At 40.4% G+C, this 18,717-nt stretch overlaps 1 protein-coding gene across 4 annotated transcripts in view; it reads left to right on the top strand.

The window, feature by feature from the left end:
* The first annotated feature begins 6,364 nt into the window (after positions 1-6,364).
* The window catches only part of ptprz1b (protein tyrosine phosphatase receptor type Z1b), a 62,576-nt gene continuing 50,223 nt past the window's right edge, over positions 6,365-18,717 (top strand). For 2 of the 4 annotated variants that reach the window (XM_044186819.1, XM_044186818.1), the window contains exon 1: positions 6,365-6,789. In XM_044186819.1, coding sequence (XP_044042754.1) covers positions 6,726-6,789 — 64 coding nt within the window. In that variant the 5' untranslated portion in view covers positions 6,365-6,725. The remainder of the gene's footprint in view (positions 6,790-18,717) is intronic. The other 2 variants (XM_044186821.1, XM_044186820.1) reach the window with 1 other exon arrangement.

Below are 18,717 nucleotides of genomic sequence, written 5' to 3'. Positions count from 1 at the left end.
GTACCAGGTGATGGCGCAGTTCGTTAAAAGATCAGAGTTAAGTAACAAGTTTGAAAGTTTTAAACATTACTTGTGACTCTAAACAGCTAAATAAGTAAATGTAAATTAACCAGAATGTATACAGACGACGTCTTTAAACACAATGTGGCGTCTTATGTAAATTGTGTAGCGTTAACAGTTTTCCTCAGGCTGCCATGATAAACTAGACTGAAAGGAAGCAACAGGTGATGGGGAGTGATATATTAGCTAATGTAGCATCCTCCTTTAGCTTAATAGTTTTTGTTCTCATTGTATGTCTCCCTCGCTACATTTCACTTGTTTTAACACTAACATGGCAGCTATGTTACTGTGTTCAACATTTTGTAGTTGTTAAAATGTCTCAGTTCTCTTTAGAGGTAAGATAACTTTCAAATTGCCAAAAAGGTTTACTATTGCAGTTTAATAAACCAAAAATAATTGTAAGTTGCAAGTTTTAAGTAGCGTTAGCTAGAGGCTAAAAGTCAGATTTGTGTACGTTTGTGTGTTCATTCATGTTCCATTCAAATTAAGCAGGAACAACTTTTTGGATGTTTGTTTCTTCCCTGGAAGCCTCTTTCCCCCCATAGCACAACAACAGCTACATGAATGTACAATATAGTTTGTGTCTGTGTGTGTGTGTGTGTGTGTGTGTGTGTGTGTGTGTGTGTGTGTGTATAGCTTGCCAGTGAGTATAGGCAGAATGAAAATGTGTGTTGTTGATTAACTCTCTCTCTCTTTTTCTCCCTCCCTCAGCCACAGTGACGGAGAATAGCCCCACTGGTTGCCATGGCGCCCAGCAGCAACCCATCTCAGTTTGTGCGCTTGTGCGGACTGAAGGGAATAAAAAAAAAAACAAGTACTCTGATGCAGGGGTGAGGTGCTCACCCTCTTCTTAGGAAAGTAAGTGTTTGTCGCCCTGTGCGTGTGTGTGTGTGTGTGTGTGTGTGTGTGACTTGAGTGTGTCTCTAGCTGCTTCAGAGGCAGGACTTCATTCACTATTCATATCACACATTATTTACTGACCTCACTTCAAGTTTGTTTCCTCCACTGTCAATGAGTGTTTTCATTTTGGCCTGCTCCAGTATGGAGATTTAAGACCAAAGTTCCTGTCCAAGAATATTTTTTAAATGTGTCCTTATGCATGTGTGCATATACACACAATTCCTGGGATTTTAGCACTTCAGAGTCAAAAAATTTCATTCTCGTTTGCAGCATAAGCACAACAGCATTTTCCAAGAACTTGTCATGAAGTTGATATTTTTTGTAACTGCTGTTAATGCTCTGTGGATTGAAGACCAGATAGAAAAGAAAAGAAAAAGTTGTGTTTTCCAAAAAGTTGTGAGTTGTGAAGTGGCTGAAATTGTCAGTGGCAGTAGTGGTTGCATTTCACCCCCACAATGAGATGAGTTAGTTACCTAAAAGAACACCCTCGGCCCGCCTGTGTCGTACTCTCATCTATCAGAATGCACATTATACCAGTGTTGGACAAACATTTGTTTATTTTAGAAACAAATATCAAATATCCAAAAAGAGAAGCCTGTTTCACATGACATCATGTGCATTTGCCATGATGTCGATGCCGTCGAGTGGTTGAAACAACTGATTTTGGTCAACTGTATGACCGTACCACTTACAGTAACTCATACTGTATTTTATCAAGAGAGAATCCAAGGGAAAATTATGTTAGATGTTACGTTAATAATTGAACATCATTCACAGTGAACTTTGACCCCTGAAATGGCTGTTGTTTGCAGAGCCAGGAACTCTAGCTGAGGTACATCTCTCCTCTCCAAGCCATAATTTTCAGAGGTATTAGCGCAGAGGGATTAGCATAAAACTCACTCTAACAGGATATTATGAGGGGTATAAGATGTTGAAAAGGGAATTGGATGCCTTATAAAGAAACAAAAGCAGAATATAGAGGGAAGGTTTGTACTTGTCAGTTAATATTAAATTCTGTTGAGGGCCTCAGGGTTGTTTGACAGTATGATCATTTTTATATAAGTTTGTACGGTTTCCCCTCAGCTGTATTGACCTCACTTTTACCTGGTCGTTGCAGGTTTTGGTATCCAGTTGGTACAGCTGCTTTCTGCATGCAGAGTACAGAGTAGCCTATACAGAGCAAGTTTAACTTTGTTTGGCTTAAAGGGCAAATTACCATATCTGTGGTTTATATGGTTGACAGCCATTTGTGATAGATTTCCTAACTTTCTAGTCAATAGAACATTAGTCAGTAGTTTTTTTTATTCATTAAGTACACTATCAAAATCACCATGTAGAGACCTAAAACATTATTGAGTCACCTTTATTTATATACCTTTATCCATAAAGAACTGATGTGCTTTGGCAACAGCCTAGCAGCAGTGTATGGGATTTATAGTAAATGGGCTAAAACAGGCAAAACCACAAGTGTTGTCCATACAGCATTTTTGTGAAAACACTGGTTGATCCACCTATATGTCCATGTCTCTCTCCACTCTCTTTATGTCTCTCTATCTTACTTTATTTCCCAGTGACTCACTGAAACTCTTATGTAAACACTTTCATCTGATTCATTGGAATAAGATTAATGAGATGATAATGAGTATGCAGAACATGATCGACACATCTAGATTTCTGCTCAGTCCTTCCATTTATCACCATGACACAGTTATGTCTTATTTACAAGTGTAAATGTATAAGTGCAAGATGGCATCTTTTCCCCAGAGCCAATTAAAGAACTTGAAAATGAAGAATTGCACTGGCATGATGCTTTAAATTGATCAAATAATTGATTCATGTAAATCCAGTAATTAGAGAAATTGTGGTCCATATGTGCATAATGTAAAATGTCTCAATAGGTGGTAATCCTCATTCCTCACATGATAATTCAAGAGTCTCCAAGTGCGAGATGAGTCATATGACTTTAAGATCTGTGGCGGAACCTTTAGTATTCCAGGAAGGTAAATGTCAGATCACAGTCAGACATGCATAGTCTGTAAAAAGGCCAAAACACACACTTAAAGACACACACTCTTGCCCACTTTCAGTTTCAGACACACACACACACACACACACACACACACACACACACACACACACACACACACATACACACAAAGATGCAGGCAGGTAGCTCTTACTGTTTTCTGAAGCTGCTTGATGCTGATGATAAATGACAACCATGACATTACTCTCCACACTTTTTTCGTGCCTTTGAGTGAGAGATAATCTTTCAATAATAATGGATCTACAAGAATAAGAGTTTATTGATTATTAATTAGAGCAGATTCTCCCTAAAGGAACATTTTCTTTCAACACTGGCTCATAGGCCAACCTGATGTTAATTCATTAGAACACAGACGCTGAAATAAAAAAAACAATAACAATCCTTGGCTACAGTGATTTCATGCTAATATTTAAACATATGTCAAATGATAGTGGTCTCCACCACTTTAGCATATACCGTATTATGTTTAAATATAGCTGTAGTTTGCACAGACCAGCGTTTTCATCACTTACGCAGTTGCACAGAAATGCACATAGGCATTAATTAACTACACTATTCACCCAAACAGCATACATGTGCAAGACTAACAAGCTGGAGCTATGTTGCTCCATAGCAGGCATCGACCACCGATGGCATCTCTCTCTCTCTCTCTCTCTCTCTCTCTCTCACACACACACACACACACACACACACACACACACACACACATCGACCAGTATTTGTCAGCCCAGTGGTGTCCAGGATACTGACCTCCAGTTGCCACCGCTGAAAGTCAATATCACTGTCAACTCAGAAACGGCAGCCACTGCCATGGCAACGGGTTCGGGCACACACATGCACATAATCAAAACGTAAGGTGGGTGTAGCGATTAAGAGAGGAACTTCTTGACTTGAATAACTGTTGTAAAGTCTACTGATGACCTTTTCAATTGCACAGAAAGGAATAACTTGACGGCAATCATTTCACTGGAGGATTTGGTCAATATCTTGTGGTAACCAGAGTGCTATTAAGTGATCTATATTGTTTTTCTTTATCATGTTTATATTCTTGTGTATCCTTTCCGTTTTTTTGCCCTGTTAGCAGTGGGGTCTGAAGATGATCAAGCCGCTTGATTGCCATGAAATTTGGTGTTCGTGGTCCCCAGAGGAGTAACCTGACCTACAACATAGGACCGGTACTGGTACAGCTGGTGTAGCACTCTCTTAAAGCCGACATTTGCAATTTTGAACTCATCGTGACCCTTTGCTTTGTCAAACTCAAATGAGAAACACCTGATTTAGTTTATATATTATAGAGACTATTCAACAAATTGCTGTTCCATCCTTAGAGCAGCCAGTGTAATGTCAAAAATCATGGACAGAAGCTATGGTGTGCATCTATTCCCAAAGCTTCATAAAAAATTGATCAGATATTTTGCCTGATAAAAACAGAGCGGGCACCTCAAATACTTGGCAGTGGATGACCTAATCCACTGTTGAGTTGTTGACCGTGCCCCACCCACGGTGTGAATGCACAGACTGGGAGAGGAAAGAGAGAGCAAACACATAATCCATAATCCATAGCTGCCTGTGTGCAGCGAAAACTGAATCAGCTTCCCACAGCAACAGAGAAAGCTCCAGATATTTTGCAGGAGGCGACAGCGCGCTGTGATCATTCACCACACAGCTTGTGTCTTTACACCTGTCAGAGCAGACAGTGACTCTGGGTGCTTTAGTTTTCCTTCTTTTTACACTTGTATCATTTGGCTTCAGCTCTAAAAAAGCTGTGTGTGTATGTGTGTGTGTGTGTGTACGAAGGTGTGCTTGTGTCTCTCTGTGTGTTTGTTATATAAGACTCAATATGAGCCCCAGTAGCATTAATTTTTTCTCTGTTCTCTTTATTTTTGTCAGTAATCACACTGATGATGCTACATTAAACATGTTGTTATTCCACAAGCCACACTGCCTTTCTCCCACAAACATACACACACACACACACTCACACACTCACACACACACACACACACACACACACACACACACACACACACACACACACACACACACACACACACACACACACACACACACACACAGGCACACACACACACACACATGCACACACACACACACACACACACACACACACACACACACACACACACACACACACACACACACACACACACACACACACAGGCACACACACACACACACACAGGCACACACACACACACACACACAGGCACACACAGGCTTACATCCAGGAAGCACAGAGGCAGAGACGATATTGTAACAAGCATCCAAAAGAATGTTGGTTCAACAAGTGAGACAAGGCTCCCGCCTGATTTAAAGAGGATTATCTCTCTTAATTTATGCTAATTAATGCACAAAGAGTAATGAGAGCAGCATGTTATTGTGTGACCGAAGCCTGTCTCACACACACTCACTCTCACAAACACGTATAAGCTCCCACAACTGTGTGTTATTGTGCCATTGAAGCCTGTTGCTCGTGGAACTACCCTAATTCTTTTTCATAAGACACGCACACACACGTACACTCACACACTCAGAACTATGCCATTGTGTACTTCATGGGAATCTTGTAGTCCAACCACTGCCAGATCTCACCACCATTGCAAATACACACGCTGATTCCTCTGTGGGACAGTCCTGGCTTGGTTGGATCCACACTCATGTTTCGTTTCACCTCTATACAAAATCTAAAACCCTTCTTAAAGCTTTTTGAGGTACTGAAATGAAACCTTTCGTGAAAGTCACCATGATATTCCAAGAGAGAGAGAGACTTTTTGTCTGTCTGTATGCTACTCAACAGTAAGATTAGACATTTGTAGTAACCAGACTATGCTTTTTGTTTATTTCCTGTGATGTCACTGCTGTCGTGTTTACCTGTAGGGACTCCATATATAATTTGATAGCCTTATTTCTTACCAAGCGCTTGTCTTGTTATAATAATCAGATCAGATATACTGTGCAAATACAACCAAACTAGCCCATCATTCCCTGTACAAATGCTGAATCATTGCATGACCATAGAGTAGGTCATTGCAACTCTATGGAGCACATAACAGTGATATATGGGATAAAAATTAGATAAAGGAGTAGATGAAAAACCAATATGCCAAACTTCTGTATAGTGTTATATATAATATTGTCAGTGACACTGTAGGAGATAATAGAGTCCACGCATGGATACACTTCGTCTTCATGATATATGCATTTCCCCTACAGTATTGCTTTATAATCTCCTAATACCATAAAGTATGACAAGTTCACTATAAACTCATGTTTCGTTCCACATATGCTATAAAGACACTATAGGAATAATAGGAATCCCATACTGCTGCCCGGGGAGATAAAAGCCTCTAAATCGCAGCTGCAGACACACACCATGTCCCTGTAGTAATATCATAAGTATATTATGGGAGAGAGACAGTGAATTCCATTAAGGGCAGTGGGCGGCGCGCACACAGCCCGTCTCTTAATGCGATAATACGTGAGTGCGCGTCCGTTATCAACCAACCAGCCAGCGAGACAAACCCAGCCGAACCACACCGAGTCGAGCCAAACCGATCCGAGCACTGAGCCCTGCCGCCCCACACACAGGCAGCAGAGGAGGAATGATGAGCTGGTAGCGCATCTTTACGCACCCGACCCGCCGTCCGTCCCTTATAAAGCCACATTCTGCCTCTTTAGGTTTAATTCTCTCGCCTAGACCATGGAGACGGCAGTTCTCAGGACCGATATTTTCATCTGCCAGCTGCTCCTTTTCAGCCAAATAGGTAAGAAAGTGGAAAGGATAAAAAATCCTGATTTAACAGACTGTGGAAGCTGACATGCGATGCTGTGGCCGGTTTGAACGCTGTCAAAGATTGAGCGGTGCGTCTGTTTTATTGCCTCGGATATTTCCTGCACACTTCAGTCTGTCTTTCAAAATCTGCAAAGAAAGATGATTGTTACACGAAGATGGCATTTGTGAGAACAGGCATTTCTGACGTGTAAAATGTGTTCATACAATACGGGCCACCGCTGAATATTCCTGTCCACTCAAATTGAGTTCCAAGCGCATCATCTGCAGTAGCAGAGAGACACGCAGAGATTTTTCTTGTCATGCTTCGAACAGGTTGAGCCGTTCTTCCAAACACATGTTGAAGTATGAGTAGAACGCTGTGCCGGGCGACGACGCTTCATGTTTTCTGTTGCCTGAATACTGGAATCGAAGAAGATGCTCCAACTGCTCACACCGCGTCTGTTGAACTTCTTTGATGGAGGCGTTTAGTCCAAATGTTCCTTTCAGTCACACGCAGCGCGTTTCATTTAGAAACCTGGCTTTGGTTCCATAATAAAATGCATACAATAACACCCCTATGCTTTTTAGAGCGACATCCCAAAATATACTATATATTTAAGAACAAGTTAAGGGTATGTATTTCTTCAGTTTGGATGCTGTGTTTCTGTCCATGGCATCAGTATGCCACAAAACTCTTCAGGAATCGCCTGATTTTTTTTACAAGCCATGTTTGCTGCTTCCCACCTTGCTATGGCTGTATGTTCAGAGAGTAAAGTCTTAAACTGTAATGGTTTATTAAAAGCGTAATCACTGATAGTGGGAGTCTGAGCAGCTGTCAAAGCACATATCCTCTTTGGCAAAGAAATCTGAGAGCAGGACTTGGTGCTGATTTCAGTAAGGGAAGTAAGACTGAAAAAAAAACTATTTCTAGACATTCTGTCTGCGTACTAATTAACTACTTTACTAAGAGTAAAAAAAAGAAAACACAAATGAACATGTTCTCCAGTCAGAAACCAGAGTGGTAGCCCAGCAGTTAGTTACAGTTTTTGAGCATAAAACATTTCCAACAGTAATTATCACCTCCCAGTCAGGTCAATCAATGTAAGGTTTTAACACAAAATGGTGCAAACATAAATCATGGCTTCAAATTTAGTTAGAAAATAAGGCCAGCGGCGTTTGAGACATCAAGTTCGAGGTAAAAAGTTTGAGATAAAAAAATCGGACCTTTAATTTTAGCACTCGTTGGAGAGCAATATGTTCGAAAGGTTTCTGTTGATCGGAGTTTTGGTGTTTTAATGAAATAGCTCTGGAATATATCATCATTTCTACATCCATCTGGATCTCATGTCATGCTCTCTCTGCCATCACCAAAGTGACATGACACATCTAATCGCTGTCGTGAAATGTGGGACATACAGTGAAAACAGAGTAGCGCTTGACAAAAAAATCAGCAGGGCTGGTATACTGGCCAAAATGAGCTTATTACAGGTGTATTGGTGGATATGTCGGCCAATGAGTAACAAGAAATTGCAGCAGAGAAATTCCAAAGATATGTTTGAGGTAGTTTCGCAACAGTGACGGGATTACTTAGTTTGCCCTGTAAAATGTCCCACTCAGTATATCTTGGTCATAATTCTTTAAACAACAAATTTAAAGGATCCTCATCCAAGATGTTTGTTTATGTTACGTGTTTATGTTAAGAATATCGGCCGCCATATTGTCATTGAAGTTTTTATACTCTCCAATATCGATATACTTGCCTCAAAAATCAAAAATAGTTTGACACAAGTTAAACCACGTACAGTGCCCTGTGTATCATCAGCTTTTCTATGTAATGTTTGTCCAGACGGAAGGACAAGCCTTTCTCACTTAAGTTGAAAATTAAAATGAAAAAGTTCCCCAATTTGCTGCGGACCCCCGTGAACTCTCTGAAGGACCCCGGTAGGCTGCATTCTTCAGTAAAGCTTTGGTTGACATTTTGATTTGACCTTTGAGAAATCAAGTAGCATGCTAAAATGTTTAACACTGATTCCTGACAAGGTTACCTTATTGTTTTTATTCCATCAATTGTCTCTTCTAGGAAAGTGCAGGAGACGAATCTCATGACATTCAACTCAGGAAGCCGAGATCAGAGGTTTACAAATGTTTTCATGTCCTGAACACAAACCTGCGTGTTCCCATTTGATGAGATTTTGTGTGATCAGATTAACTCAGATCAGCCTGTGCGACATTTTTTTTTATTTAATATAACCTAGTGCGGAAATAGACAAATGGCGATAGATGGGATGAGTGAGCTCTGTTGTTCCTTAAACCTCCCCCCACTTTTGATTGGTTGTTTCGAATCACCGCAGCGTTATCACAGTGGCCTTTAACCCCTTCCTCCACCTGCTGTCACCAGAGTTCCTTTAATAACTGGAGATCCTTAGAATCAAGTGCTGGCTGACATCATGTTTCTGGTGGATTTTTAAAGGCAAAGTTTGGCTATGCTCTGAAGTTGCAGCAGTCGAGTCAGTTTTAGCAGATGTCTGCGAATTTGAGCTTGTTGATTCACTTTGCTGTGGCTGCAAGTTTACATGAACTGTGCGCAACCGTCTGATGCAAGCTTGGTTCATTTCCTTTAAAATGTTTGTGTCAAAGACGCTGTTTAGATACATAGAGAGAGTTTCCTTTAGGGGAAGGAAATAGAGCATCCTCCAGCCATCTGTCCCACAATATGCCTGGACACCACTCAAAATCACACACAGACACATTTTCTTGCTCGGCCTCTCGCTCGCACTCCTCCATACAAATGCGCACATACACCAGTGAGTCGCTGTGATGTTGTGGGTGCTCTCATTTTGGCCTTGTTTGTCCAAGCAGTTCTGCCGCTGAACGCATTCTTCTAGCTGGAGTCCTTCACCGTGCCATATGCTTTTCAACAGCATGGTTGCCTCTATACTGTACATACATCTGACTTCTCAGTGGTTATCACACCTTCTGCCTGTGGCTCCATATGTGCAGTTCAGCAGGAAAGGAATGTGAGCATATGTTCTTTTTTTGATGCATCCAAAATTTTGACATTGAATATATGTAGATACAATTGTTGGAAACCCCTGTAACTTTGAGTTGTAGTATCCTGTGATCCTGCTGGTTAGAGATTTCAAACTAATCTGATTCAGCTCAGCATGATGATTGTATCTGTGCTCTTCCCTTCTTTGTCTCTAGACCTCATTTTATACTGTTCAGCTTTCCAAACATGAAGAACTGCATCTGACTCCTACCCATAATCGCTTGCATTTTGTGGTTGTTTCCTGTAGTTAGTGGTGATACGTTTACACTCCTCACAGACTGCATTTCACTTCTCTTATTAGATGATTCACTCTTATATTTTTAGAAGTTTCGGTGCATAACGTGGTACCACCAGAGCTCACATGGCATGGCTTTTTAACGCCTTAAATAACAAGTAAATTGTGCGCTGTCTCGCTACAGTCAGTATTCCAATTAAGATACATTTTTAATGAGTTGTTTAGCCACAGTGTTTGAATTGGAAGTGGTGGCAAATGCATTATTGGATTAATAGATTGGTGGTGCTTGGTGATTAGCTAGATCCATCTAGCCAATCACAGATGACACAACATCAGCCTGCATGCCATTGATCATTCAACAGCTCAATAGGATCTGTACTGGAGTTTTGGCATCATTCTTTGTGTGTGTACTTTAGTGTGTGTGTGTGTGTGTGTGTGTGTGTGAGAGATTTAAGACAAAGACAACCTGTATGAGTGTGTGTATACATGCATGTTCACACAAACCGAGTAAAATGAATACTCATTAAACGCTATTGCTCATCACTGATGGTGAGGTAGAAGCTTTTAAACAGGTGGTCCCTACAAATCATAAAAAAAATCCTCCAGTGTTAAAACAAAACCCCCACCATCAAATACAGTAAATAGCACAGGTCCCCAATAGAATGCCTAAAAAAAAAAAAAAAATTCTGGCCAACATACCACCAAACACTATGTCATAGTTAATGTGTTTTGGTTAATGTGAGTTCAGTGATCATATGTTCTCCTTGTGAGATACCATCTGGCCACCCAGTGCACTCAGAGCAATTGAACCAGAGGGGTTGCATCCGGTGGCACAATAGGATGCCTGATGGTGTAATAATAATTGGCTACAAAATACTGGAACACACATTCTGGCACACATAGCATGCTGAATGTGTACATACATAAATAGTATGTTGAGAGCAGTGATGACAGAGAGTCAAATACATAGTAAATTATAGTAGAGAGTCTGCTGAGACTGAGTACCAATCCGATACCATTGCTACATTTTAAATCTGTATAACGGCTTGAACCTCATTGTGTGGAATATTGGTATAAATAACATTGGTATAAATAATACAGTATTATACACCAGCATGCTGTGGTGGTCACGGTGTGGTCAGCGGCTCACCATGACGGAATGAATGTAACTTGAAACAAGAAACAGTGAATTTTATAATGAGCTTGCCAAAGAAAATGTACTCAAAGGTACCCCGTGGCGTTTTTGCACCAGTGGGTCCCCGTTTGTTTTGTGTCGTGCGTGCCCTCGAGGACGCACACGTACGCGCACACGGGTGATGCGAGACACAGTCCTGCTAACGGGTTCACACTATTCCACTGATCTACAGGTGGCGGTCATGCACCATCAAACGCGGCAATGCAAGCTAGTAAACATGGATATAATAACTATACAGGACTTAAAGGTTTAATGATGAAGGAAATGCATTCAACACATACAGTGTGTTTTGGTAAGTGACACTGAATGCAAACATAACGGTTATTTGTTTACAAGAAAACACCCCAGGGTACCTTTTAATGAGGATCGGTCTCATCTGGCTGTTATGTCATCCGTTTAATAAGGTCAGTATCAGGGACAGATGTCGATCTGATGGATTGCATCCCTAACTGAAACATAAAGTTTACATGTGAGTTGAACACCACAGTAATTAGCATTTTAGGCAACTTTTTTGGCAGAAATGGCAAATTCAGAAATCTTAAATATCCTGAAATCCTCTAATATGACACTAGAGAGTCTGGTTTGTTAACTTGAATAGGGACATTGACACCAACATCATATCACTGCTACTTCATGCTGACCCTCAAGCACACACTCAACACAGTCCACGTCAAAGTGTTGACTCATATTATATGAACCACCACTGTTCTTTTTTGTGACTGTATATAGTAAGAGTTATAATCGTACTCTTTCTACTGTAGTTTTAACTCCATGCTTAAGATGAGATTATGTGTGCGCTGACTTAGCATCATGCACACAAACATACACTCGCTCACACACTCATATACACAGCCTGATGGAGTCAAGCTCTGTAAACCAGCCAAGTAAAAATCTTCACTGAGGGAAATAAATCTTGTTAGAAAGATTTTCTAAAGCCTTCTTAACTGTCTGGTTTTTAGGGGGAAAAACATATAATCAGATTTTCTTTTTTTGGCATACAAATTTGGGAGATTATGATATTGTACAGAAAAGTTTCATAAAACATTACAGATATATGTAATTTAACACAGATCGTTAAATCCTCAGAATGGAGCAAAATGTTGTTTGATTTTTTTTTGTAGATTTGTGTACCATGTCCTTCTTTGAGTCCTATCACTAATCTCATTTTGATGAGATTTGTGATACATGAATGTATTCTGAGTGCACTGATGGGGAGTGGGTTGCACTATTATAGTCACCACAGTGTTGGCATTGCTAAAAACCACAGACGTTACATTGAATAATTGATTGCCTGCTTTCTGCTGTGATATGTTGTCTTACTTCCCTCTGTCTCTCCCCCTCTCTCTACTGGTTTTTCGTCTGGTCTCTCCATCTAAAGCATTTTATTCATAAGTGCTCTTATTCTTTAATCCACTTAGCTGCAGTCTGCTCTTACTGTGGCAGCGTACGGTCACAGTTATTTTAAAGCTGGTCTGTGCCACGAGGACAGCTGAATCTCTTTGAAGCTGAGCAGCCTGGACAGGAAACTCAGCTCAGTGAAACACTTACGTCACTCAAAAGTTTCTTCATTACTGTGGTTGCTCTCATCAGCAGTGTTTGGTATAAGTACAAAGTCTCAAAGGTAAAAGAGGAATACAATGGTGGAAAGCCCTCTTGTATTACACAAGCCAGGACTGAACAGAGCAGACAAATGTAAACCTAATACTGGTAAAATATTAGATTAGGGAGTTTATCATCTTGACCATTATGAATTGTTTGCACAGATGAATTGTGTTAAAAGGTTCCTGGTTTGAATATGGCATTGAGGAAAATATTCCTCTTCATTCCTCTTCCTCTTTCTCTGAGTTGGTGGGTTACGAGGTAGAATGACCAGAGGAAGCATTTAGATTCAACATTTGGGACTTGAGGAGGTAGCGAGAGATAACCAGCAGAGGAACATGAGGTAGAAAAAGGAGGATGGCAGGATCGCACAGGACAAAAGGTGAAAAGGAGAGGAAGAGTGAAACTAAGTCACTGAATCCACAAAATGCCAACGCTCTCTCTGTGGTCTCTCCAGTCGAGGAGGTCTGTCTGAAGTTACAGCAGCTGACAATGGCCGTCTGTCTCTGTCGGTGCCCACATACAAAAGCCACTGTTGTTTTTTTAAAAAGGCTGGCACCAAGGACCGAGGCTACCGGAGAGGGAAAGAACCTTGCTACTACTCGGCTGGCCAGCTGATGGGCATATGAGACTTTAACACGTACAAACATGAATACACGTTCAAACACGCACATACTTCAGCTTTTAGGGAAATGCATCACTAGATATCTGTGTAAAGTGCTAAAGTGCGAAAGTAATAATCAGACTATTGACCTTCATCTAAGAACTGGTTAAATCTGGTAACATGGTCTGCTTATAGAACTATTTCATTCATATTCCTGTTTCCCTGCTGTGGAGCAGAGCTTGACTCATGCCTGAAGATGTCCCTTCCACAGTGCGTCAAAACCTTGGGGTTTCTCTGTTGTATAGTATGGCTCTTTCTGTCATGGTGCTGCTGTGGTTTACCCTTGTGACTGTTGTCTTGCAAATTGTGCAAACGCTCTGCTTCAAAGTCCTTTGTGTAACAGCTATAGACCTACATCAGGGGTCAGACAGATCATGGCAGCACTGAGGCTCACCCTAGTTCACACCCTGTTCCTGTGGATTCGAGTTGTGAACTGAACCTACTTACCATGCTGTACCGAAAGCAAATTCCACCAAAACTGGTTATGTTGTCGTTAAAGTGAGGTAAAGTAAGGTAATCAGTGCAGAAGCAGTCTGACTTCAATAGTCCGAGTTCGATTAAGTACATATCTAGAATATCGAGAAAGGAACAATGCGTAATACCTCACGTCTTAATTCAATCATCCTCTGACTGCAAACCCATTTTGAGGAAAGTTGTCCTCCAAAAGAACCAAAACTAACCGTGCACTTGACTCCTATAGGATGTAATAGTGCCTAGAGTTGCAATAATTAGTTCATTATTTGATTAATTGATTAGTTGATCGACAGAAAATTAATTGGAAACTATTTTGATAATCGAATAACCGTTTCAGTAATTTTTCAAACTAAAATGCCAAGCGTTTGCAGGTTCCAGCTTCTCAATTGTCAGGATTTAATCATTTTCTTTGTCATATTTGTTAGTAAACTGAATATCTTTGGCTTTTGGACTTTTGGTCAGACAAAACAAGACATTTGAAGATGTCACCTTGAACTGTGGGAAATTATAACGGCATTTTTCACTATTTGACTATCTGACATTCTATAGATAAAATTATCAGTCAGTTAATTGATAATGAATCCTTAGTTGCAGCCTTATTGATGCCTTTATCTTAACACCATTCAGGTGCTTATTTTGATCTGTGGTGTACCATACCATTGGTACAAAATTGCAGTACCACAGAGAATGTGTGCCATGTGTTTTACATAACTAGCTTGGTAGACACAAGAGCTAATGCTAAGGTTGAACTGGTAATGCTGTTTATGATGTTCAAAATATGATCAAAATCACTCTTCTTACTATTCTACTTGCACATGCTTGTTTCCTATCTAATGTCATTTATTGTGCGACAGAAGTAACAGACAGCATAGTAATTGCGAATTGTGACCATCTGACCAGGGTGCTGCTACGGTGCCACGCTATAACATAGAGCAATACAAACAGCAGTTGATAGTCATTAGGGACAAGACTCGAGACAAGATAATTGCCATTTAGTGAATGTCTTTATCCAAACCACCTGTCCAGTGGAAATGAACCCCATGAAGCTGAGAGCGTTGGCAGTTTGCCCCAACTGCAGGGAATGAATCCAGTAAAACTGCCAGGCTGTAGTGCCTCATTTATAACTGTACGAGACAACGTCACATTTTGTCCGGGAAGGATACAGTAAGATCTGTTTAAGTTTGAAAGACTTCAGACCCCAAAATCCCCTGAAATGTGACCTGAGTTAACTGTGACCTTGTCCAATAGGTTCTTCTTCTTTAGTTCAGCTTCTGGATATAGACAGTTGTGTTTTTATTCTTAAGCTTTGATTCCAGGGTTGAGAAGATTTCCAAGAAGGGTGACACCTAAAATTATACTAGACAAAAAGGCACATTTACAGTATCTTTATTAGTGGAAATGGGATGCTCTTCCTGTTCTAACTCCAATTTGTGACTTAATCTGAATCAACAAGTTTACATTACACCAAGTGAGCCAGTCAGACAGAAAACAGGAGCATTTGTTGAAGTTTACTGAGCTTCTCAAATGAAAGAGTCTTTTTTCCCTTTAGAGCTTTGAAGAACCCGCTGTGAAAAACAGTATGAATGAAAGTTAGAGAGGGAGATGCAAAGTTAGTACCAGAAGTTGCTTTTCTTGAAGTGCTGACAATTATCGCTTTTACTGTTGAGAGAATTGCTGAGGGTTCAAAGAGACAGAAAGACAGAAATCCCAACTGAAACTGTATTTCTCAAAGTAAAGCCTTTTCTTTCTCTTTTGTCGCAGGGCTTTCATCTGATGAGCTGCAGATAGGTTTGTTATTTTAGGCAGCGATGAAGTTCAGTGGGAACCAAAACCAATTGGTTTGATGAAAGTTAACGGAGGTTTGTCTATTGCTTTGTCAAGCGTGGAATTCCGAGACGAGCAGAGTGGAAGTTAACTGGATCTCAGCACAGGACGAACTTTCTTTTTGCAGTGAGAAAGTTCATCGGGGGGCTATCGTTGTGACCAATCGGTGGGTTGAAAGTTGATTAACCCCCACCCCCACCAGCCGACCACCTCCTTTAGTCACACACACACATTTCAATAGAAATCTTTGGGTGGGCACTTAGAGTAGTCTCCCCTCGCAGATGCACATACACATATATACCCACATGCACACTCTAAAACAGCGCTCTAATGCCTATGTGTGAGTGTATAAATAAACATGCATGCTTTTATTTGTGTCAGCGTTATGTTTGCAGGTCTGTGAGTGCATATATGTGTCTCTAAATAAAATGTGTCTTTGTGTTATCATCCGTGTGTGTGTGTGTGTGTGTGTGTGTGTGTGTGTGTGTGTGTGTGTCTGCTGTCTGCCAGACAAGTGAGGAATTGGGGGCGTGACCCTGCATTGAAAGATAGAGAGAAGAGGGGATGATTTTGTATCCATGGCAATAGAGAGAGTCGGAGTAGGAAGCCGACAGGAAGTCAGGGTGTTCCACACGCCATCGGGGGCTCTTCCGTTGTCATGACGCTGTGAACTGTTGTCATGGAAACTCCGCTGATTCAGGCTGAATGCTGATGAAAAACATGTCGACAAGATTCTTGAATGACAGTACATCATCCAAAGCCTCAACACCTGTTGATAAGCAAGTTTAGTGATATTTTACTTCGAGACTGTCAGCTGATGAATTCGCCTGTATAATTTGTAATATATAAACAGCAATTCCGTTTATGGTCGTTTAACTCAAACTTTAAAAAATAAACAAAACTAGGTCAGAAAATCCTTGAGCAAAATCATTTCTTCAAGCCCTTCACGAAGCCAGATGTCCTTTTCCTTTTTTGCGTTCTTCTTCTACTGATTAATACAACAGCAGACTTCAGGTTCTGCTCTCCTCGTTAAAGAGTGATCAATGCTTTCAGATACCAGAAAATCTTTAAGGGTCTTTTTTTTTCACCAGAAGCTGCTGTATTAGTTTGCAGTCCTGCTCCACTGAAATGCTACAGGATTACTAATCACATGCACACACACACACACACACACACACACACAGTGCAGTATTTTCTCAATTTGTGCCGAGCAGATGGAAATAGTGCATCTCACTGCTCTAACTAGGCAGGCAGATTAGTGAGCCACACACACACACACACACACACACACACACACACACACACACACTCGGTGCCTACACAACTGAGGTGGACATGTGCAATCATACATGCTCAGTGGATAAACCAGAACTCGCTGCCTGCATGCACACAAAACACACTTAGGGGTGGGGTTGAGAAAAACATTGAAAACACACACAGATAGAGACACACATGCATTTGCCAACTGGTTGGCTTCCTTCAGTCCCCCGTGCTTTCTCCCATCTCAAATCACACACTCCTTTCTGTTTACATGTGTATCATGGTTTAATTTATTGTCTATGATAATTGTGTTTTCACCTCATTTATCAGAGACATGGACCTGCGTATTTGTCCATATCTGAATCCCTGTATGTGTGTGTGTGAGCATATCTCTCATGTGTCAATGTGGGTCATTTATTTATTGCTTCATGATAAGATACAGTATGTCCTGCCTGCCTGCTTTGAAATTTAGCTAGAAGCCAAAGATTTGAGGTCTGTCCCCTGTAGGGTCTCTACCGCTGACAGCTCATCAGAAAATATTTCAGCTCCAGGGTAAAATGTGAAGGAAACACACTCATTCATCCCATTAATGCCTGGCTTCAACCCAAGCCTGGGGTGATCAGTTTGTAAGCGGACAGCTCAAAATAAAAAAAAAATAAAGGTGTAAAAGCACAGAACCGCAGTGAGGAAGTTTTAACAGTTTTACTGGATTAACAACATTAAAGTGAAGCCCAAAGAAAAAGACAAAAGCTCTCTTGCCACTAATTGAACAAACACAGTAAAAATATGAAGTATGAACCTTCTAAAATGTTAGCTAGTGACTCTCTGTCATCACGCAAAACATGATCAGGAATTGATCAAACAGAAGTTATTTGCAATTATACTCACTTACTTAACGATAAGGTTGTATCCAAGTCCTTTGATAATGATCTGATAATACTGATTATATAATACTAGATAATACTTCAATATTATATATATGATATGATAATATATAAAGCAAAAATGCCCAACATTCTCTGGTTCCAGCTTCTCAAAAGTGAGGATTTTCTGCTCTTTCCTGTTATATATTGTTGTAAATTGAATGATTAATTGAAAAAATAGGCAAAAGAATAATTGCTAATGAATATAATTTTTAGCTGCAGCCCTATGCATATTGCCCACATGGCCTAAAGTAGGCATTCATAGTAGTAGAGTCATTGTAGAGTCATTCAAATTTAGCTCTGGATAAGAAAAATATAAGAAAATATAGCTCTCCTTTATGGTTTTCCCATTATATTTTATATAATGTTGTATATTATTAGTATCCATGGAGGGAGGTGTGTCACCTGGAACTTTTGTGATGGGAAGGTTTGGAGAGGATCTGCACAGCATTTCATTCTCAGCCTGGACAAAATACTAAAGTTCAAATGTAGCATTTAGGCATGCTACACTTCCAAACTGAACCTAAAAGAGGCAAAAAGACCATTTTGTCACCCAAAGCTGCTGTGCTTGCATCACTCGCTGGCTCATGCTGTTAGTGTGGGTATTACGCATTTAAATTGCTGGCTTTTATTAATTTGTTTGTCTGCAGTTTTCTATGAGTTAGGAGCTCTGTGGGTTATTATTTTTACTGCCGAC

The sequence above is a fragment of the Siniperca chuatsi genome, linkage group LG23, assembly GCF_020085105.1.
Source record: "Siniperca chuatsi isolate FFG_IHB_CAS linkage group LG23, ASM2008510v1, whole genome shotgun sequence".
Classification (NCBI taxonomy): domain Eukaryota; kingdom Metazoa; phylum Chordata; class Actinopteri; order Centrarchiformes; family Sinipercidae; genus Siniperca; species Siniperca chuatsi.
The sequence above is the reverse complement of the archived record's forward strand: the minus strand, read 5'-3'. Positions and strand labels throughout refer to the sequence as shown.